Raw genomic sequence first — 22,347 nt, 5'->3', positions numbered from 1 at the left:
GGCTTAATAGTGGGACCTGGAAGCCTCAGATGCAGCCATGCATGCTGCCCCTGCCCTTCCCTATCCGGTTCTGTGGTGTTTCCATGACTTTCTGAGGTTTTCCAGTGTTTCACAATTCATGACTTATGCGGAGCATCGGTCCCAAACAAAAATGCTTGAGTCGCCCATTGACTTCAATGGGGTTCGTTACTCGAAACGAGGTCTCGAGCATTGCGAAAAGTTTGTCTCGAGCAACGAGCACCCGAGCATTTTGGTTCTCGCTCATCTCTAATATACACCTAACGTGAGGCAGGAAGTTTATAAGTTCAGACTCTTTCAGTCTGTATAATCATCCTTTTCTGTTCTTTTTATATCTTTTTGAGGTGAAATTTTATATGTGATTAATAAAAGTTTACTTTTAGGGGGATCCATTCAGGAAAGTTGCCCTTGCCAAAAATATTGATTTTGGAACAAATCCACAAAGTCTTCAATTTCTTCTACTTCATACGTAACACAAAAGCTCTACGCTGTCTGTTCACATGACTATCATCACAGATCCTCCCGCCACTACTTATCATCTGCACACTGAGCTCCGCCCCTTATATACTGATCACATGACTGTGACATCATCACAGGTCCTTCAGTCGCCACTTCTCACTGCTGAACTCCGCCCCTTGTATACTGATCACATGATGGTGACATCATCACAGTGTAGTAGGTCCTGGTCCCTGCTATCAGCCAGAAGATATACATGCACAAATACAGCACACTGATATCCGCTACATTATATAACAGTAGCAGAGCTCTGCGTGTGACTCCGTCCGGCAGGTAAGAGACGCCGGAGGGGTTGTGCAGTATAGTTGCATTTTTTTTTATACTGTAATTTTATTTGAAATTTATGAATTTACAATAATGCAGTAAACATTAATTAGAAGGAATTTCAGTTCCTTTAATTCTAAACAAATGCTGTTATACACAAATGCACAATTATACAGATTGGGGGAAGAGAGAGAGAGAGAACATAGCAGAAGAGCAAGGTAGAACACAATCCTCTCGTTTGAGTCTCGGTCAAATCTTGAAATTGAATTGTAGAAAATAACCTGAATATTGGTGGCCTGGCCAGGGCCTAACTCGAAGGGGGGCATAGATGAGGGGGGGTCCTGGAGACAAGGAGGTTGTTCCCATTGGGCAGACACTCCAAAGGGCAGCTTTGGGCTACAAGGTAGAGTTGTAATAGGTGTTTTTGTAACTGTTATCAGAGGGAGCTAGGGATCTGTTATCTTCTGGAGGGATAGTATATTCCAGCCATGGGGTTCAGATTTTCAGGAATTTCCCATGTGTATCAGCTAAAATAGAAGTCAGTTTTTCATTAATTAGGTACCAATCCATCCTGCGCTTGACCTCTGTAAAATCCAGGGAAGCTTTGCACCATGAACGGGCGATAACTTTTTTCGTGGCCAGGAAAAAGAAGGAAATTAGTTTCCTAGAGTCAGGGGGGATATTATCAATACGCTTGTTTAATAGAGCCTCCCAAGGGTTTTTGTGTAGCTTATGGCCTGTGATTGAGTATGTTAGGGAATACACTCTAATCTATAGCCTTTTAACTTGGGGGTAGGACTACCAAATGTGGAGCATATCTCCCGATGCCGAATATCCGCAAAAACAATTGTGTGTGTGTGTGTGGGGGTGGGGGGGGGGGGGGGGGGTATTCAGGTACTGTGTGGGCTATTCGGTCGGGGGTTACCTACTAGCGGAGTAAGATTTTAAATAAAGTTTCTAACATTATTATGTTTCTGGCACTACTCTTAGTTGACTCCCATATCTGAGTCTAGTCCTCTTCAGAAAGCGTTTCACCTAGATCTTTTTCCCAGCGCACGCCATAAGGTAATTGTCTACAATAGGATGAATGCACGAGTCACTAGAGTAAATTTGCGAAATGAGACCTCTTGTGTGCGGGTATTTATGACAGTATATTTCGAGTTAGAGTCAGTGAAGAGTGCGTATTATTAGGGAGAGAGGGCGTAAGATGTTTTAGTTGAAGGTCTCTAAACTCTAAACTTTCATAGATCGTAAATTATATTTTCCTTTTAGAGTAGGGAATGGGGTGGGTCAATTAATAGAAAGAAGTGGTATACTGTAATGAGGCCTGCTCTTGACCAGTTTACAAATGATTGTGGTGAGTCCATTCCTGATGGGAACATAGGGTTCCGCAGGTGTGGCATAAGAGGCAGGTGTGGGAATATTTATTTCCTTGAATACTTTATTTGAGTCCCAGAAGTGAAGGGAGTGATTCATAATGGGGTTGTTGATTGGAGGTCTATGTTTAGGCAGTATCCATAATATGGAGTCTATAGTAAGGGAATGAGTTTATGTTGCTTCTAGGGATACCCAAAGAGGAGTGTTAGAGTCAGAGTGTAATAGAGCCAACTGAGCCACCTGGGCTGCCTGGTAATATTTTGCATAATTAGGAACTCCAAATCCTCCTTTCCGCCTGTGTCTAAACAGGGTGGACCGTGAACCCCTAGGAACAGAGTTGCTGCAGACAAATCGAAGGGACACCTGCTGAAGAGTTTTCAACATATGTCCTGGTACCTGAATCTAAAGTAGTAGAATAGCTTAGGAAGAAGCGTTATCTTTAAGGCGCTGACTTTCCTAATCCAGGAAATGTGGTACCAACTTCAACTTTCTAGGAGCAACCTTGTTTTGTAGAGGAGGGGATGTAATTTTGGCTATATACGGATGTATATGTGTTTATTAGGTGAACACCCAGGTAGCACAGCGAAACCATTGCCCACTGAAAAAAGAAGTTTGTCTGGAGCAAGGCAACTGACTTCAGGGGGAGTGTAAGGTTAAAAGCTCTGGATTTTGTGTTATTGATTGTTAAACCAGAGAGAGACCCAAATCTGGTCAGTTCTGCTATTAGGTTGGGTATGGTGATGTATGGGGAAGAAATGAACATTAGGAAGTTGTCTGCGAACAGTAAGAGTTTGTGGTGGACCAACGCAACCTCAATCCCCTTTAGGATTAGGATTATTGCAGAGTTTAAGAGCTAAACGTTCTATGGCCAGGATGTAAAGGGGACAGAGGGCAACCCTGATGGGTTCTCCGGTGGATCAGAAATATATAGGAACAGAATCCCCTGTAGTGCACAAAGGCCCTGGGGTGGGCATATAGTATCCCCAAACACATGGGGAACTTGTCAGGGAACCCCCTAATGCTCAAGGACCGAGAATAAGTATGCCCAGCCTAAAGTATCCAGAGCTTTGTGTATGTCAAAGGATAGCAGCATTGCTGGGATGCCCCTGGTTCCGCAGAGGTGAGTGAGGTGGGTCACTCTTCGAATGCTGCCTGGAGCCTGACAGCCTAGGACAAAGCCTACCTGATCCTTACCATCTAGCAAAGGGAGGGCTGTATTCAAACATGCCGCTATGATGGTGGTTAGTAGTTTCACAACCATGTTTATTAGGGAGATAGCTTTGTTTGTCGAAAGGGTCTCTCTGGTTTAGGTATCATAGATATCGCTGCCAAAAGGGCTGTTTGGCCGACGTGGTAACCTTCTCTCATAGCATTAAAATAGTCTGCGATATAGGAACACAGGATTGGTGAAAACGTTTTGTAAGACAAGGCTAAATAATCGTCTGGGCCCGGCCTTTTGTTGACTTTCAGTGCTTTTATGGTGTTAGTTAGTTAATTCATCTTGGTTAATTTTAGACGTGAGATTATTAAGTAAAGATTCCTCAAGTGTAGGTAGTTTTATTTCTTGAAGGTAAGAGGAGATTTGGTTTATGGGGAGGGAGTGTTGCTGTAAGTACAGCCTAGCTAGGAACTGTTTGAATTCTTTAGCTATCATAATTGGGTTTGCATTTTGGTTTATGCGAAGTTTATAAAAGGGGCTTATGTTAGGGTATGAACAGAGTCTATGAGCGAGGGGTGTGGAGGGTTTTTTGTTAAGTATGTAATATCGCTGGCAGGACCAACTTAATTTCCATTCTATGGAATCGGTTAAGGCAAAGGTCTAGCTTGGCTCTAGCCCAGAATAACGCTTGAAGATTATTTTTTAGATGGGTGTTTTTTGGCCTCCTCTTCAAGTTGCGAGAATCTCTTCTAGTTACAGTTGCCATGACATGCGTTCCCATTTACCGTGGGCTGCTATCTGGATTAGGTGACCGCGGATCACTACTTTGTGTGCTTCCCAGGGGAAATGGGGGAGGAAGCGGGCTGGCTGTTAATTTGGAAGTATTCCTCCAGCTTTGGTATTAAGAAGGAAACAAACTCAGGGATTGATTAAAGAGAGTCGTTGAGGGTCCAAGATGTATTCAAGGGCTTAGACACCAGGGAGTTACAGGTGACAGACATTGGGCTGTGATCTGACCATGGGACCGAGAGGATTTTTGACTTTGATATCTGTGGTAGGAAGGTGTTGGGTGCTAGGATATGGTCTATTTGCCTGTATAGGGAGTGTGGAGCTAAAAAATGAGTAAAATCCTTGGTGGTTGGGTTCAGTTCCCACCATGTGTCTACTAGGTGGTATTGCTGAAGGAGAGATTTAATGTTGTGCAAAATCAAATGTTGGGGTAGTGGAGAAGGAGCAGTAGGAGTGGTAGTGTTCCTGTCTAGATTCGGGTTAAGAATGCAGTTCGGATCACCACAGAGAATAACTGTGCCTGTTTTGTTGGTCTCCACTAGTTCAAAGAGTTTTGTGGGGAATTAAAGCCCTGTACTTTGTGTAATATAATATTTAAATCCAAGGGGGGTACGAGGAATATTATGGATGATAGCTGTCTCAGAACATCCGCCCCATAGGAAGGGGAACAGGGAAAAGGGAAGGAGGGGAAAGGAAGAGGGTCAGGGGGGAACAGGGTGCAGCCAACATGTAACAATAGTTTTAGAAACGAACAGCTAATGCGGGTCTCATTATTACTGAAAGGTTTGGAGATGGGAAGCCACTGCAACACAGATGTGGAGTGGTTAATAGTACTGATAGCTAAGAGGTAGATAAAGACCCTATGGGAGGGGGGGAGGAGGGAGGGTGAACCGGGCAAGAGACAACCTGGCTGTGAAAGCAAAGTGCTAACTGTTATTATATTTTGACTAGTTTGGAGGATTCTGTGTACAGTTCCACTAAGCAGTCGTCGCCAGAGTTAATTTTGTCTTAATATATTCCCCTTTATTCGTTTAGTAGAGTCTTCTTGGGTTTCTTTGCGGGATGGTCCCTTTCATGTTGGAATGAGGAGGAATGTCCGCAGCAGACAAGGATAAAAGGTGCCAGGAGGTTTTCAGGCTATGTCCTCTTTTGGGGTGCTGCGATTGCCTGACTGTGAGTTATGCTTGAGAGTTGCGGCAATTTTCTCTCTGGGTCCAGATGTGGGTTTAGAACGTGAGAAGGGGGTAGGTGTTGAAGCTTCAGAATGCGGATGGGAGGTTGGGTGAGCTGCGGCCTTCCGTGGATCAGGTAGGCTGCGCTTTGAAGGGGCTAGATGGCTCAGACCATGAAGAGCTGTCAGGACGTGCTCCCCCCCATAGTTTCTTTTTTTTCATCATTTTTGTACTTGTGTAACGAGGAGAGCCCAGCTCTCTGCACAGATTTGTATAGCACAAAGGGTTAAAGGGGTTGTACTATAACTGCAGGTTATCCACAGTATACGGCCGTTTTTATATGGTTGAGAAAATCTTGCTCGAATATGAACCTCATTCTTTGAATTGAGTCATACATGAGCAATTTTCCTCAGAACTCATCGTTTTCAATGAGACTGAAAAACACAATGCACAGCATGCAATGCAAGGTCTCCCACTGAAAACAATGGGAAACACTTGGCGATCCTCTGATGCGGTTGGAAGCCACACTGGAGGATTGCAACTTCATCAAAGTATTGAGAGGTGTTATTACTGAGCAGGGGCCTGTATGGGGGCTTTCTTATTGAGTGAGGGCCTGTATGGGGGCATTATTACTGAGCAGGGGCCTGTATTGGGGTGTTATTACTGAGCAGGGGCCTGTATTGGGGCATTATTATTGAGCGGGGGTCTGTATGGGGGCATTATTACTGAGCAGGGGCCTGTATTGGGGTGTTATTACTGAGCAGGGGCCTGTATGGGGGCATTATTATTGAGCGGGGGTCTGTATGGGGGCGTTATTATTGAGCGGGGGCCTGTATGGGGGCGTTATTACTGAGCGGGGGCCTGTATACGGGGCGTTATTATTGAGCGGGGGCCTGTATTGGATTGTTATTATTGAGCGGGGGCCTGTATGGGGGCGTTATTACTAAGTGGGGCCCCTTATGGGGGGCATTATTACTGAGTGGGGGCCCATAAAGGGGGCGTTATTACTGAGTAGGGGCCCGTATGGTAGGCATTATTACTGAGTGGGGCCCAGTATGGGGGGGGGGGGTCATTATTACTGAGTGCAATCCATTAAAGCAAACCTCTGAGCCTGCAGAAACAAAGATGGCCACACCACTTTTCTGACTACCTGAAGAACACTGTGCATTAGTATGCATCAGTAGTCTGACACTACATGCGGATATGATTGACCAATGTTGCTCATCTGGTCAATCAAAAAAGGCGTAGTGTCCTAGACTGATGATGTACACTGATGCACAGTGTGCATGAGGTAGTTGGAGAAGCGGTGCAGCCATCTTTGTTTCTGGAGCAGAGGATCGCTTTAAGCTGATCTGAGGGCTCGGCCAAATGAGAGCGGCATCTGCAATTACCAGCGCTGGCCATTACACAGGGGTTGAAGTTTTTTACTTCCACTGCATAGCTGTGTTGTGGTGCTGCCAGCAGACACAGCGTGCGTTGCAGTGCAGCGTCCAAGGAGCGGGCGCACAGCTGAGGAGATGGTAGGGAAGATGAGGCTGATTATGTCACTGTGGCTCTACCATCTCCTCCACTGTAGGTAGCTCGGGACCAATCCAAGTTACTGCTGGGGGAAGTCACAGGGAAAGGGTAACTAGCGGTTACCTTAAAGGGGTTGTCCTGCGAAAGCAAGTGGGGTTATACACTTCTGTATGGCCATATTAATGCACTTTGTAATGTACATTGTGCATTAATTATGAGCCATACAGAAGTTGTTCACTTACCTGTTCCGTTGCTAGCGTCCTCGTCTCCATGGTGCCGTCTAATTTCAGCGTCTAATCGCCCGATTAGACGCGCTTGCGCAGTCCGGTCTTCTTTCTTCTGAATGGGGCCGCTCGTGCCGGAGAGCGGCTCCTCGTAGCTCCGCCCCGTCACGTGTGCCGATTCCAGCCAATCAGGAGGCTGGAATCGGCAATGGACCGCACAGAAGACCTGCGGTCCACCGAGGGTGAAGATCCCGGCGGCCATCTTAGCAAGGTAAGTACGAAGTCGCAGCAGCGCCGGGATTCGGGTAAGTACCGGACGTTTTTGTTTTTTTTACCCCTGCATCGGGTTTGTCTCGCGCCGAACGGGGGGGCTATTGAAAAAAAAAAAACCCGTTTCGGCGCAGGACAACCCCTTTAAATCTTCTTGGCAATCGTGACCCTACCGTTCCGTCCTCTGCGGTGAAACTTGTTGTAGGAAATAACTTAGTCCACACACAGGGATAACTTTCTGAACAAACCGGGAACGGTCGGTAATGTCTGTTTACTGTAACTTGATAATAACATCCACGGTTTAACAGTAGATTGGCACAAATATAACAGAAGAAATTGGTGTGACAATGTGGACTTCTCGGAGCAATCCGGACAATCCACAGTCTTAGTTATCTGTGAGATCCCGCTCCTGGAGACTTTCTTTCTCTCTCTCCAACTCTTTACCGGTCCACACTCCCGCTTCCTGTGTCTTCATCAGCTGAGCAACAATCCCTTCCTCACTCAGTGTTTAATGGTAGCACTAACACATCTCAGGTAGAATAATCCCAGGCCAAGCAGTAGGGAATCGCTAAGCTGCCTCCATTCTTCACATACACACACAGACCGCTAAGATAGTGTCTGTGTGTGGGCAGACTCTCACAAATAACTCTTGCTCCTAGCATCCTTGCAAAAACATATGTAAATCACAAGGTCACATGACCCCCACTCTTCACATTGGTATTGGTATCAGAGGTGGCACCCTCATCTGCCAGACATTTACAGCACATACTGTGGATATATCATGTATGTTTGTGTTGTGGATACCCCTTTAATCCATGAGGTTGAAGGCTTTGAGACCCTGTTGCTTTTAATACTCATTAAATGAGGTTCTGTATATCTTACATGATAATCTCCCACGTATGATTTAGAGTTTTCTCATAAAGCCGGACATACTGGAACCAGCTGATCCATTTTTCTGTTCTCATCCAAAACAGTTCTTCTACTAAATGATTCACTGAGAATGGACAAAGACAGGAATGAAGTTACCAAAAGAATATTAAACTTCACCTTGGAGATCATGTACCTGCTGACCGGAGAGGTACATTTTTCCATATTTCTATGATCTTTAATGTATTATGTAACAAGTGGGGCTAAGACAAGAGAAAATACATTGTATGAAGTAACAGGAACAATCCAGTGTCCTGTATAACGGCTTCCAGACCTTCCAAGTGAGGTCAAAGAAAGAGCAGAAAATGTGAAGATCAGCCACCAATATGGTCAGTTCTCTATGTTGGTAACCAATGAGCTAATAGTAATGTTGTAGGAGCAATGAGAATGGTAAGTAGGCTCCTTGTAATGAGGAGTGAAGGGCAGCCAGGAACCAACAGGATCACATGGATGGAGTTCGGTCTGAAGATTTGGACTTTTGCCTCTCATTTTACATTTATATAGAATTGTAGACCATTGGCAGCAGGAGGAGCACATGGTCCAACTAGTCTGTCCTTATATTATTTCCTTTCTATTCCTCTCTTGGCTATGTTTATCTCTGGTAGGTTTACAGCCACTTACTGTTGATTTTCCAACATCTTCTCCTGGAAGTTTGTTCCAAGCCAACATCTACTACTCTTTCACTAAAATAATATTTTCTGACATTTTTTTCAGAAATTTCTGCCGACTAATCTCAGATTATGTCTCCATCAGGTTTCCCCATTCTTTTGGTTCCTCTTTTTCAGGGGTGTCACACTCATTTTCACCAAGGGCCACATGAGCATTATGGTTGCCTTCAAAGAGCCGGTTACAAGCCTCATTCACACTATTTGCGCTCTGTTTTACCTACATATTTTTTATGTACATAAGTCTGACAGCTTATATTTTAAATTGCACCCCATATCCTCACAAGGAAGAGTCTCAGAGGGTCAGAATTGTTAATTCCAGATTGCAGGGAGACCCTCAGGCCTGTGGCTTTTCCTTACCACCCACTTCTGAGGCTTTATCTTCTGTGGATAATTTAATTTCTGCTTTGGGTTTGATCTATGGTGATCCTGATAGGGTGTCTCTAGTCGAAGGTAAACTCTCAGGTCTGCGTCAGGGCAGGTCTTGCCTTGATGAGTTTTGTGTAGCGTTTCATCGCTGGGCAATTGAGACTCAATGGAAGGATCCTGCACTACGAAGTCAGTTTTGTGTTAGATTAAGTGACAAAACTATGACAGGCGACAGAAAACTGTTAGCTATTTGGTTGGCCTTGGAGGAGTGGCACCATCTTCTCAAAGGCGCCCAACACAAAGTGATGGCCTTCACTGACCACAAAAATCTGATATACATCGAATCAGCTAAGAGTCTTAATCCAAGGCAGCAATGGTGGTTATTGTTTTTTTCTCTTTTTTACTTTGTGGAGATTTAGTCGTTTCGGCGATGTCATGAGATTTGGAGGGATAAATTCTTAAGGCACAAGATTTACCTGAGGGAAAGCTTTTTATTCCTCTGCATTTAAGACTACAAGTTCTTTCGGAGGTGCACAGTTCGTTTCTGCCAGGTCATACTATGATTAATAACATTCTGAAACTATTTACGAGAACTTTTGGTGGCCATTTTACATAGTGATGTATTTAGTTTTGTTTCCGCGAGTGAGGTTTGTGCCAGAAGTTAATCGCCTTGTAATGTCCCAGCCGAGAAGATTGTTACCTTTACTGATACCTGTGAAATAGAGATGAGCGAGTATACTCGCTAAGGCACATTACTCGAGCGAGTAGTGCCTTAGCCGAGTATCTCCCCGCTCGTCTCTAAAGATTCGGAGGCCGGCGCGGGTGACAGGTGAGTTGCGGCGGGGAGCCGGGGGGAGAGAGGGAGAGAGAGATCTCCCCTCTGTTCCTCCCCGCTCTCCCCCGCCTCTCCCCGCTTTCCGCTGGCCCCCGAATCTTTAGAGACGAGCGGGGAGATACTCGGCTAAGGCACTACTCGCTCTAGTAATGTGCCTTAGCGAGTATACTCGCTCATCTCTACTGTGAAACCTTGGACTCATTTGTCCATAGATTTCATTACAGATTTACTACTTTCTGAGCGTAACATGATCATCTGATTTGTTGTTGATTGTTTCAGCAAGGTGTGCAATTTCGTGGCTCTGCACAGTCTCCCTAATGCTAAAACTTTGGCAAAATTGTTTGTTTCTCATATCAAGAGACTACAGAGGTTACCTATTAATATCGTCTCCAACCGAGAGGTCCAGTTTGTTTCCAGGTTTTTGTGTACTCTTAATGGCCATCCTCAGACTAATTGACAGACGGTAGATGTAATCAAAGTTTGAAACAGTACTTGTGATATGTTTTGGATAATCAGCAGGATTTGTCAGAGTTTTTACCTTCAGCAGAGTTTGTTCTAAATAATAGATCATTAGAGTCTACAGGCACATCAATTTTCTTTTGCAATTATGAATGTCCTTCTAAAACCATTTCAGAGAGTCCAGGAGTGGAATAAATTCTCTTCTAATATTAAGGCAGCTTGGGATGAAATCCAGAAAAACCTTAGGAGGTTGGCACAAAATTACAATTGGGTGACGGATAGCAGGCAGTCTGAGGGGGTTAAAGGGGTTGTCCCGCGAAAGCAAGTGGGGTTAAGCACTTCTGTATGGCCATATAAATGCACTTTGTAATATAGATCGTGCATTAAATATTGGCCATACAGAAGTTCTATACTTACCCCCTCCGGTGTTGGCGTCCCCGTCTCCATGGCGCTGACCGAAGCCTTCTTCTGCCTGGATTAGACGCGCTTGCGCTGTCTGCTTCTTCTGTCCCACTGAAGGGGCCGCTCCGTCGTGCTCGCGCCACACAAGTCTTCTGCGCATGCGCAGAAGACCTGTGCGGCGCGAGCACGCTGGAGCGGGACAGAAGAGGGCAGACAACCCAAGTGCGTCTAATCCAGACAGAAGAAGGCTTCGGTCGGCGCCATGGAGACGGGGACGCCAACACCGGAGAGGGTAAGTATATAACTTCTGTATGGCCAATATTTAATGCACGATGTATATTACAAAGTGCATTTATATGGCCATACAGAAGTGCTGAACCCCACTTGCTTTCGCGGGACAACCCCTTTAATTTCTTGGTGGGACATTCGGTTTGGTTATCAACTAAAAACATCAAACTCAAACAGTCTTTCAAAATGGGTCCACAGTTAATTGGTCTTTTGAAAATCATGGAAAGAATGAATTCTATATCCTTTTGATTGGAGATTCCCAGCTTTTTGCAGATTACAGATGTGTTTCATAAATCTTTGTTTAAAAAGTATGTCAATACAGGAAATTGCTTGACCCCCTCCTGTCCCAGTAATGGTTGATGGGGATCTTCAATTTGAGGTGAGCCGCATTGTGGACTCTTGTTGAGTGAGGAATTCGTTACATTACTTAGTGTATTGGCATGGTTACGGGAAGGAAGAAATGACATGGGTTCCGATCACAGATGTCAATGTTGGTCATCTACTTATGAATTTTCATAGACGTAATCCAAATAGCCCTTTCTAGAAGGTGAGGTGCTGTTGCGGCAGGTTTTGATTTTCATTTACAGAGGTCTGGTTTATGCTGTAAATATGCTATTTTGGTCCGTGAAAACGCTGAGTATTTCACAGACTGAAACTGCATACACCCGTGTGAATGAGCCCTAAATGTAACTACTCCTTACTGTGGTTGTGTGCTGTGGCAGGTTTTGGTTTTTGTTCACTGGGGTCTGGTTTATGCTAGTGCTGTTTTGGACTTTCCTCCCAGCTTCCTCTAGCACTGGTGGAAGTGTCTATGGGAGTGTTCTGCTACCTGTTGCACCTGCTGAGCAGTTAGGGAGGACTTTTATTCCTGTCTTGGCTGTGGACCTTTGCTGATTATTCTCAGTCTTCATCTGATGGTTGTTGGAATCAGTCCTGGACCTTGGTCTTCTGTTTTTCCCTGCGCGTCTCAAGCTATGTACCATGGTTACTGGTGGTAGTTGTATTCTTACTTAGTTGTTTACCTCTGTCCTAGTTAAAGCAGGAGTTTCCCACAATGAGTAATGCATGAGAAGTGTGATTACTAGAGACTATATAGGGCTGAGCCAGTATTGAGTGCCATTGCCATATGCTGCTTCCATCAGTTGACCAGCTTGAAGTCGGATTACACTTTGTCAGTTCTTTGTTTAAGACCTTTCACCATTTTTGTAACCCATCTGTGGACCTGGTCTATTTTATCAAGGTATTTTAGTAGGTGAGATCTCCAGAAGTGAACACAGTATTTCAAATGTGATCTCATTAGACCTCTATACAGCAAGAACACAATCTCTCACTTTCTACTCAGGGATGAATACTGGGTTCAGTTTTCTGCATGTCTCTATACGCAGGATTACACAATAGTGAAAAAGACATCGGGTGACGGTACAACGCGCAACAGCCATCTCCATGAGTCAGGAGGATGGAGCAGGCGCCAGAGCCCCATCACAGAGCCTAACCCTCACTTACCGATACATGAGCAGAAGATCCTAGAACTCACCAACAAGATCACTGAGCTACTGACTGGAGAGGTGACACTGCTGGGAATGCCGGGTAATTATACAATAACAGCACTAGAGGTGTCTGGGTAATGACGGTATCATTGTGTTGTCAGGTTCCTTTAAGGTGCCAGGATGTCACTATTCATTTCTCCATGGAGGAGTGGGAGTATTTAGAAGGACACAAGGATCTGTACGAGGATGCCTTGATGAAAAACTATGAGCCCCCTATATCACAAGGTAAGAAAAGATCACTCTATATCTTTCTATCTGTAATTTAGCATAACTAAGTTTTTTATTTATATAATATGCACACACGGTCTTTCTCAGACTATTACACGTACGTTTCACCAGAAAAAATTGGGCTGAAAAGTTCATGCTTCTAATGGTCTGAAGTTGAAATAGTATTCTAGTTCCTCAGTAATTCATTGATGGGGACCCGCCCCTAGTGATCCTGTCCACCAGGTAACCATCTGTCCCTCTGTCAGGGCAGAAAGTAAAAGTACCAGCATCACTCCCATTGAAATAAATGGGAGCGCCATGGTTTTATTACTGTTCTTCTTTATGGTTAGGACAGGTCGTCCAGCTTTAAAGACAATCTATTGTGTCACTATCCATATTAAAAGCTAATAGTCTCTTGCCAATACATCTTTTTAAAGGAAACTTGTCAGCATATTTGAACAACGTAAACCAAGTTATGCGGCTCAAAGGTGGGGTAACGGGAGTCCAGGGAGTTATGTCTCATACTCACCGGGTCTCCTGCTTCCAGTGCCTCCGAGAAGTCCATGTGTGCACAGAGCTTGACTCTTCCGATAGCTGTTTGTTTGTTCATCTCCATTGGAGTGCGCGAACACAGATCCATCTGAAAACAGTCAAGTTGTGTGCGTGCATTGACTTATCATTGGAACAAGGGTGAATATGAGACACAGCCTCCTGGACCACCTGTTCCCTCATCCTTAAAGGGGTTCTGACACTAGAAAAAAAAAAAAATTGTACTCACCTTGCCTGGCCAGGACCGATCGCCAGGCATGTCCCTTCCAGCCGGCATCTTCTTCTGTGGCTTGTAGAAGCAGAGCAGGAGCGGTCAAAATGACCGCTTCCTGCTCTGCTCCGTCCGTCAGCCACTTCCGAGGTGAACGGACGGGCCGCCCACAGCAAACACGTCACAAGCAATGCTTGCTGTGGGCGGCCCGTCCATCCTGGCTGAACTCCGAGATTCTGCGCATGCGCAGTGGAGACGCGGCCCGTCCTGACTCCTGTCAGAGGGCACCTCTCCACTGCGCATGCGCGCGATCCCGCAGCGGCACGGCTTGTGGAGGAAGAAGAGGAAGAACAGCGCCTGCCGGGAGATGACCCCCCCCCCAGATGTCAACAACAACAGGAGACAAGGTAAGTATCATGTTTTTATGCTTTAACAGCCATTAAATCGTGGGTTCCCTGTGTCCTATAGGCAGACCAGGGAACAATGGCTGCTAACGCATAAAAACATTATTCATGTCAGAACCCCTTTAAGCCCCATAACAGAGTTTCAAACATGCCAACGGGTTCCCCTTTTAAAAGGTGCAGTAAACCAGTATGTAGCTGATCCAGCTTCCTGCGAGAGTGCTATTTACTGCATTAATAAAGCCACTTTCACTCAATAACTATTTTACTAATGCAGTAAATTGTGCATTTTGATTAAAATAGCACTTTCCCTTTTTTAAATAGGGGCTTTTGGGAAGGAGCAGGATATGCTAGACTGCACTCCAGTGTGGCGTTAGGTCATTTATGTGATTTATTCTTTAGAGTGTCATATTTACAATTTTTGGATCAAGTGAAGATCATGATCCCCTAGGACATAAATTTCACTTGACACAAATGATGTATATGTACCCTGACCAATATTTTTAGTGATAACGAAATCCATTAGCATAAACAGTTAGGGCTCCCTCACACAGGCGTATGTGTCCTGTGTATTACGTGCGTATTTTTCACGCAAAAAAAATATATAGTACACAGCAAATACACATGTACATCTGTATTTGCTGAGTATATTAAGTCCCCATAGCCATCCTGTTTTCTTTTTTTACACACGTAATACACAGGTGCGAGAGGCCCAATAGATATAATTTGGCTTTTAGCACTGCATATCATACAAGTGAAACGTACACACAGGACACATATGCCCATGTGAGTTCTGATAAAGGTGGAGGCACAGTCCTCATAGATAGAGACTTCTACGATGCTGAAGCACTGAGGATCTTGGGTGAGATTGACCACTATAAAAAAAACTTTAAAAAAAACTAGATAGCAACCTAATACCTATGATCATAGCTCGCTCCATGGCCTAGTGGATAAAGCATTTACTCCAAATTGTCTGTCCGAGAATGGGAAAGATTTCATTTGCATCACTAACCCAGAAGTGCCTTATTTTTCTTTTTTTCTCCAAAATACACAAAAATATCTCTAACCTGCCAGGACGACCCATTATCCCTTGGGGTGGGCACTATAACCAGTGGGCTTTCTGAATAAATGGACCATCATCTAAAGAGATGCTTCACATATCTTACAGCATACCTTATCTCTGATGGTTTCCGGTGTAGGGAGTTGTTTGGTATATACAAATATCCTCCACTCCTTGGGGGTCCAAGCGATTAAACATGCTTTAGATCAGAACCATGTGATGCCATAACACTGAGGAACATTTATTTTAGAAGCAATTGATTTTATTTTACACAATAACATGTTGTTTTTAATAATCAATTTTTTTTTATAGACAAAGGGTACCGCAATGGGGACGAAATTTGCCCCAAGTTATGCAAATTTATGTATGGTGATATTTTAATAATTTAGGATGGTACCTTGGTAGACTTGAAAACATTTGTTAATATTCTTAACCAAAATCAGTAGGGGTTAGAATTTACTGGTACCTATGACTCGAGAAGTAGAAGTCTTCCAAGACCTGGAGTTATTAATACTATCTACACTAGAACGATTTTCTAAACTGTTGACACAGTTATCTCTAATTCTCAAGCTGCCATGCTAAGAAATGGAAGGTTAATTATATCCCATATGGACAGTTCAGAAGAATCGGGAGAAACTGTTAAGGTTTTTGTTGAACAATCAGACATTTTAAAGTAACATTTATCGAAATGGGTTACGCCAAAGAAATAGTAGACTCCTCCTACTTCAGAGTTTTAAGACATGGACAAATCACATGCCTGTCTACCACGATGAAAGAAGAAAAATACCTTTTAAAGCCCTAATCATCACTCATTTTAACTCTCAGAATTCACAATTCAAAACTATCATTTCAAGGCATCCAAAAAATTTTGATGACAGGGGACTAGAGATGAGCGAGTATACTTGCTAAAGGCAAGCATTGCCTTTAGCGAGTACCTGCCCGCTCGAGACCAAAGGTTCGGGTGCCGGCATTGGGGAGCGGTGAGTAGCGGCAGTCAGCAGGAGGGAGCGGGGGGGGGGGGGGGGGGAGAGAGGGAGAGAGAGATCTCCCCTCCGTTTCGCCCCGCTCTCCCCCACAGCTCCCTGCCCGCCGCCGGCACCCGAACCTTTGGTCTCGAGCGGGCAGGTTCTCGCTAAGGGCAATGCTCGCTCGAGCAATTGCCTTTAGCGAGTATACTCGCTCATCTCTACAGGGGACCCTTTCCTCACCAATGATATTTCCAAAAAACAATAGTGATTTTTCCGTTAAAATAGAACCTTAAAGAACATTTTAGCTCCTACTTGTCCTCACAATCATAAAATCTGAGATTTTAAAGGGCTTTTTTTTAACTGTGAGGTTCGGAATTGTAAGTGCTGTTTTAATATCTATCATGGAAGGAAATAATTTTTCTTCTAGTGAGCGAGAATGGACTGATCTATCTGATATAATTTTTTAATTCTGTTCCAAGTTATATCATTTATCTCTTAGAGTGTCTGTGTGGCCTCAAGTATAGCAGGAGGACTATCAATGCTCTTATGACTAGAAAAAATAAACATTGTTTTAATATTTTAATTGGATTCAAAAAACACAACGTATCCCAAGACTTTTCCAGTGAGCACAATAAGGCTCTCTCTTTGATGCACATCAGCCTACTGGAGAAAGTAGCACAGGGCCATTTTTCAAGACTTAATTAAAAAAAAAACTGGATATTTCGCTCAATACGCTTGTACCAAGCAGCCTGAACGCTAGAGAAAATATAATAATAATAGTCCAGAATCTCATAGATTTTATTCTACTCCTGTTTTTATCCTTCCAATCCCACTTTAAAGTCTAAAAGTGAGTCCTGGGGGTTTAGGGTTAGTGGGGTTTGGGTTACAAGTAGAGATGAGCGAACGTACTCGTTAAGGTCGATTTCGCAATCGAGCACCGCGATTTTCGAGTAACTGACTACTCGGGTGAAAAGAACGAGTACGTTCGCTCATCTCTAGTTACAAGGTTATCTTCACTTGTTCAATCAGGGGGACATAATCTTCACTTGATGCAAATTAGTTTTAGTATTTCGTGTGGGGATATTGATTTTTAAAATAAAATAGGGAGGCATTGTGTGGTACGTTGTCTTTAAAATGTACAAATATATAAAGTATGAAATTGCTCTCATAGAAAGATTTAAAATGCTGGAATCACACATTTTGTCAGTTTTTGAGCAGCAAACAAGAGTAGATTAAAAAAATGCAAATGATAAAGAAAGGACTTTTTACTGCTAGAACCACTTCTGGCTTTGGCTCAAAAATTTCATCACAAACCACAAATCAAACTGTCTGGAAAACAAAAAACTTTATTTTCACCCTAAGGGCTTTTACCCACTAGCGTCTATTTTTTCGTGCGCTGCGAGAGCAAGTGGAAACACTCGCCTCGCGGCGCAAGAAAAATGCTGCAATATCGCTCTGTGTTCTCTATGGGGCCAGCGGCAGCAGCGCCAGCCGCATTGAAAACATAGGGAGTATATCGTTGACTTCTGCCACAGCTGTGACAGGGGGACCTTGGGGATGAAGAAATCCTCTGCCACAGCTGTCAGCGATATTATACCATTGCTTTCAATAGGGTCAGCGCTGCTGCTGCCGACCCCATTGAAAGCAGTGGGTTGTGGGCAACCCCCGCAGCATGATTTTCAGGGAAGGGATTGAAATATAAGCCCTTTCCTGAAAATCATTCCTAAGTGGTGGAAAAAAAAGAATTAAATACTCACCCCTCCGACGCTTAGGCGCATCCTCCGGCTCAGCGCTCAGCCAATTACAGGCAGCGCTTAGCTATTTATTGATGAATAGCTGAATTGATGAATTCATTGAGTGAAAAACAGCAAATGAGTATAAAAACATTGAAAATCACTGTTTTCATAATCGTCGCTGTCGCATCGCAGGGAAAAATATCGCTAGTGGGTAAAAGCCCTAATGGAAATATTATAAATCCTGCTACTTTTGTGATTTCAAAAGATCATTAAGGGACCTTTCACACAGGATGGAATAGGCCGCACGACGCACCGCAGGCCGCAGTATATTCTGCACCAAAATCCGCAGTTAGACCTGTAGATTTGGTGTGGAATTCCCCTGCTGCAGATTTAACTAATTCCTGCGCTGTAATTCCGTCCCGTATGAAAGGTCCCTATTAGAGATGAGTGAGCGTACTCGGTTCGGGTGTTTTTGCACTCGAGCACCGCTTTTTCCGAGTAACTGACTAGTCGGACGAAAAGATTCGGGGGGGCGCCGGGGGGCAGCGTGGTGGAGCGGGGGTAAGCAGTGGGGAACAGGGGGGAGCTCTCTCTCTCTCCCCCCCCCCCACTCCCCTCTGCAACCCCCCGTTCACCCCCGCCGCCCCCCGAATCTTTTCGTCCAAGTAGTCAGTTACTCGTAAAAAGCGGTGCTTGAGTGCAAAAACACCCGAACCGAGTATGCTCGCTCATCTCTAGTCCCTATGTCTATTTTTATTTCTAACAGAAAATCCCAGTGTGAACTCTGACAGGATCTTTAAAGTAGAAGATGAAGATATTGTTTGCCACTCATCAGGAGAAAATCGGATTGCCTTCCATACACATCCAGGACATCACAGTACAGATCTTTCCTATGGTCCCAATGAGCGCTCTAATGGGATCTGCAAAGTAGAACATGAAGATATTGTTTGTCACTCTTCAGGTGAAAACCTAATTACTCATCATACACATCCAGGACATCACAGCACAGATCTATCCTATCATCCCAGTGAGAACTCTGATGGAATCTTCATGTCATCGACAAATTTTAAAGTAGAAGAAGAAGAAAATATTGTGTGTCACTCTTCAGGAGAAAACCTCATTACCTTTCATGCACATCCACTTCTTGACAGTACAGATCTATTATATAGTTCCCATAATCGTGAGGAACCTTCTACTGATCAATCAATTGTTGAAACAAGTAGAAGTTACACAGGGGGTGAAATATTTCAGCGTGGAAACCAGTTTTCACAAAGTTCAGGTATTTTTACACACACAATAATTCACACAGGGGCGAAGCCATTTTCGTGTTCGTACTGTGGGAAATGTTTTGAATATAAATCACTTCTTGTTATACATGAGAGAATTCACACAGGAGAGAAGCCATTTTCATGTTTAGAATGTGGGAAATGTTTTGCATATAAATCACTTCTTGTTATACACGAGAGAAGTCACACAGGAGAGAAGCCGTTTTCATGTTTAGAATGTGGGAAATGTTTTGCATATAAATCACTACTTGTTATACACGAGAGACGTCACACGGGAGAGAAGCCGTTTTCATGTTTAGAATGTGGGAAATGTTTTATGCTAAAATCAGATCTTGTTAAACATCAGAGAATTCATACAGGAGAGAGGCCGTTTCCATGTACAGAATGTGGTAAATGTTTTATGCTGAAATCTGATCTTGTTAGACATCAGAGAAGTCACACGGGAGAGAAGCCGTTTTCATGTTCAGAATGTGGGAAACGCTTTACACATAAATCGCATCTTATTGCACACAATAGAATTCACACAGGGGAGAAGCCATATTCATGTCCAGAATGTGGTAAATGCTTTACATATAAATCACATCTTGGTAGACATGAGCGAAGTCATACAGGGGAGAAGACATTTTCATGTTCAGAATGCAGGAAATGTTTTACTACTCATGACAAATGTAGAGATCATCAGGGACATCACACATTGGGGAAGCCGTTTTGAGGTTGTATATGTGGAAAAATTTTACAAGGACAGCTAATTATTAAAAGATACATGGGAAATGTTGAAAAGGGGAATTATCCTGTTAATTCTGTTTTAACTAGCCCTTCATGATGGCACCCGGTTAGACTTTTCTCCCCACCTTCTGTAGCTACAGGAACATGGAGAGTTTAAGTAGCACCTATCCAATACAGTCTCCAGTGTTTTTAAAATTACTACACTGGATCTATGTAACACCTCTTCATTTCTAGTTTCATTGATGAGAACAAGCGGAAAGGAACTAGGAATGTTGTTGTGAAGGGCTTGTGAAAACCAACAGAAAGGATAATTCCTGATTTTCACTTCGCCCCCTCTTCATGACAGCACCTAATTGGAGATATAACAAATGAGTGGAGAACAATTGCCTGCAGGGCTTTTGGCTGAAGGCCATATCTCTGTTGGCCATCATGTCTAATCTATAGTGCTTGATGAAAGGATTTGGATTGGCCCAGGTCACAGCCCTGCAAATCTGTTGGAGAGATACATTTGCTCCATCAGCTCAGGTAGAAGAGACCACTATTGTGGATGATACTTCAAAAATTACCCGCATTCTGGCTGTAGAATTTATTTTAATCAACTTTCAAAAAAGAAAAATACATTAATTTTCAGCATGATCTCCCTGCTTTTCAATATACTTTGTCTATTTGTCAACAAGCATTTGTGTTCCCTCATTAAAAATGTTTTAGGCTGAGCCGTGAGCCACAAATGCACCCCTGTCTTCACCTGTACATCAGATGTGATTTTTTTATCCTCTTAGGCCTTCTTTCAGGGGACCAAACAGGTGATAGTCCAATGACGCTAGATTAGGACAATAGGGAGAATGCTTTAACATGGTGTTGTTTTGGTAACCCATCTTGCACAAACCTTTTGAAACCCAAATCTGTCATGTATTATTGCATAGGCAGAGCTAAGGCTGATTTGCACTCTGCTCTTTTTTCATGCAAATCACAATTGGGGCAGCTGGTTTTTCTTGCGCTGTAGTTACAACTTAACTGACATAACATGTTGCAACCTACACAGCAGTGACTGGGGAAACAGCAACCTACAATGGAAAGTGTTAATAAGACAGTGCGGCCATTAGGAGTTGGAATATAGCTGGAGCGTGGATAACTTTTAACTCGTCCTCATAGAAACTTTCTTCACCTTGTTTTTCCCACCCAACGGAATGAACAAGTTGCCATCTTTTCTCCATGGCTCTATAGGTGCCAGTTATTGTAAAATTGGTCATCTAACATCTTGTGTTTGAAATACTTTCTTTGCTTTTGGTTTTTGCGCTGCTGTAAAATGAGGGAAAGATGATCTGATTTAAATGAAAATCCAACACCACTTTTGGAAGAGAGGATAGAGCTAGAGCTAGGATGATTTTTTTTTCATCTAGAAGTTTCATAGACTGTTCTTTGATAGAAAAAGCTTGTATTGCACCCATTCTATGGGCCATAGGAATGGCTACTAAGAAAATCATCTTCCAGGATAAATGCTTAATAGTGGCTTCCTCTATTGCATCAAACGGAGAAGGGAATCTGTCATCAGATTCATGCTGCCCGAACCAAGGGCAGCATGTACCAGAGACACAGAAGCCTATCACTCCCGTAAGTGCCTTCTTCTGAAAAGCTGTGTTGTTTTGGAATAAATGCATTTTGAAGTTTGACTCCAAGTCATGGGGCCGGTCTGTCCCAGCCTCTCCTCACCCACTTAATGGAGACTGGCACCTCTTGCTCTATACACAAACAGAAAAAAAGGTGTCAGTCTTCATATGACAGGTGGGGAGAGGCCAGAGCGGTCCACTCCCGTGACTCAGAGTACAGCTTCAAGTCTAACTTCAAAGTGCATTTACTCTAAAATGCCACAGTGTATCAGAATAAGGTACTTGTGTGGGTGATAAGCTTCTGTCTCTCGGCTTCATGCTGCCTGTAGTCCAGGCAGCGTGAATCTGATCACTGAATCCCTTTAATCCTAGTGAAGTCATATTTAGGTCCCATGGGGCAATATATATCTTTAAGGTATGCCTTATTCTGTTAGCTGCCTTAATAAATCTACTAATCAGTCTATCTTCCGAAAGAGGAGTACCAAAGAAACTGATAGGGTTGCAACTTGAACTTTGTCCAAATCGTCCTACAGAAATCCAAGAATGGATAGTATATAAGGATTTTGTTGTTTCCAAATGCAGTATTGTGTCCAGTATTTCTTGCAGTTGCTGGACATAAGGTGGGGAGCACCTCCAATTGGGTGATGTCATGTAAGGGGGAAGATGGAGTAAAAAAATAATTAACACATCAGGTTATGCAAAATCATAAAACAGACTGAAAGCACTTTTTCTGTGTGGAATTAAGGTGCCTATACCCATTAGACTGAAGTTCATCTGGATGTTCGTCAGTTGACCAA

The 22,347-nt window shown here is 43.6% G+C and overlaps 1 protein-coding gene across 1 annotated transcript in view; it reads left to right on the top strand.

Annotated features, from left to right (window-relative positions):
• LOC136616003 (zinc finger protein 850-like) overlaps positions 1 to 22,347 on the top strand; it is a 134,465-nt gene that overhangs the window by 72,559 nt on the left and 39,559 nt on the right. Inside the window, exons 11-14 of the mRNA XM_066594195.1 lie at positions 8,282 to 8,385; positions 12,638 to 12,817; positions 12,901 to 13,024; positions 18,698 to 19,927. Coding sequence (XP_066450292.1) covers positions 8,282 to 8,385; positions 12,638 to 12,817; positions 12,901 to 13,024; positions 18,698 to 19,927 — 1,638 coding nt within the window. The remainder of the gene's footprint in view (positions 1 to 8,281; positions 8,386 to 12,637; positions 12,818 to 12,900; positions 13,025 to 18,697; positions 19,928 to 22,347) is intronic.

This window comes from Eleutherodactylus coqui, chromosome 1 (assembly GCF_035609145.1).
Source record: "Eleutherodactylus coqui strain aEleCoq1 chromosome 1, aEleCoq1.hap1, whole genome shotgun sequence".
In the NCBI taxonomy this organism is placed as follows: domain Eukaryota; kingdom Metazoa; phylum Chordata; class Amphibia; order Anura; family Eleutherodactylidae; genus Eleutherodactylus; species Eleutherodactylus coqui.
This window is presented reverse-complemented; position numbering and strand designations above follow the sequence as displayed.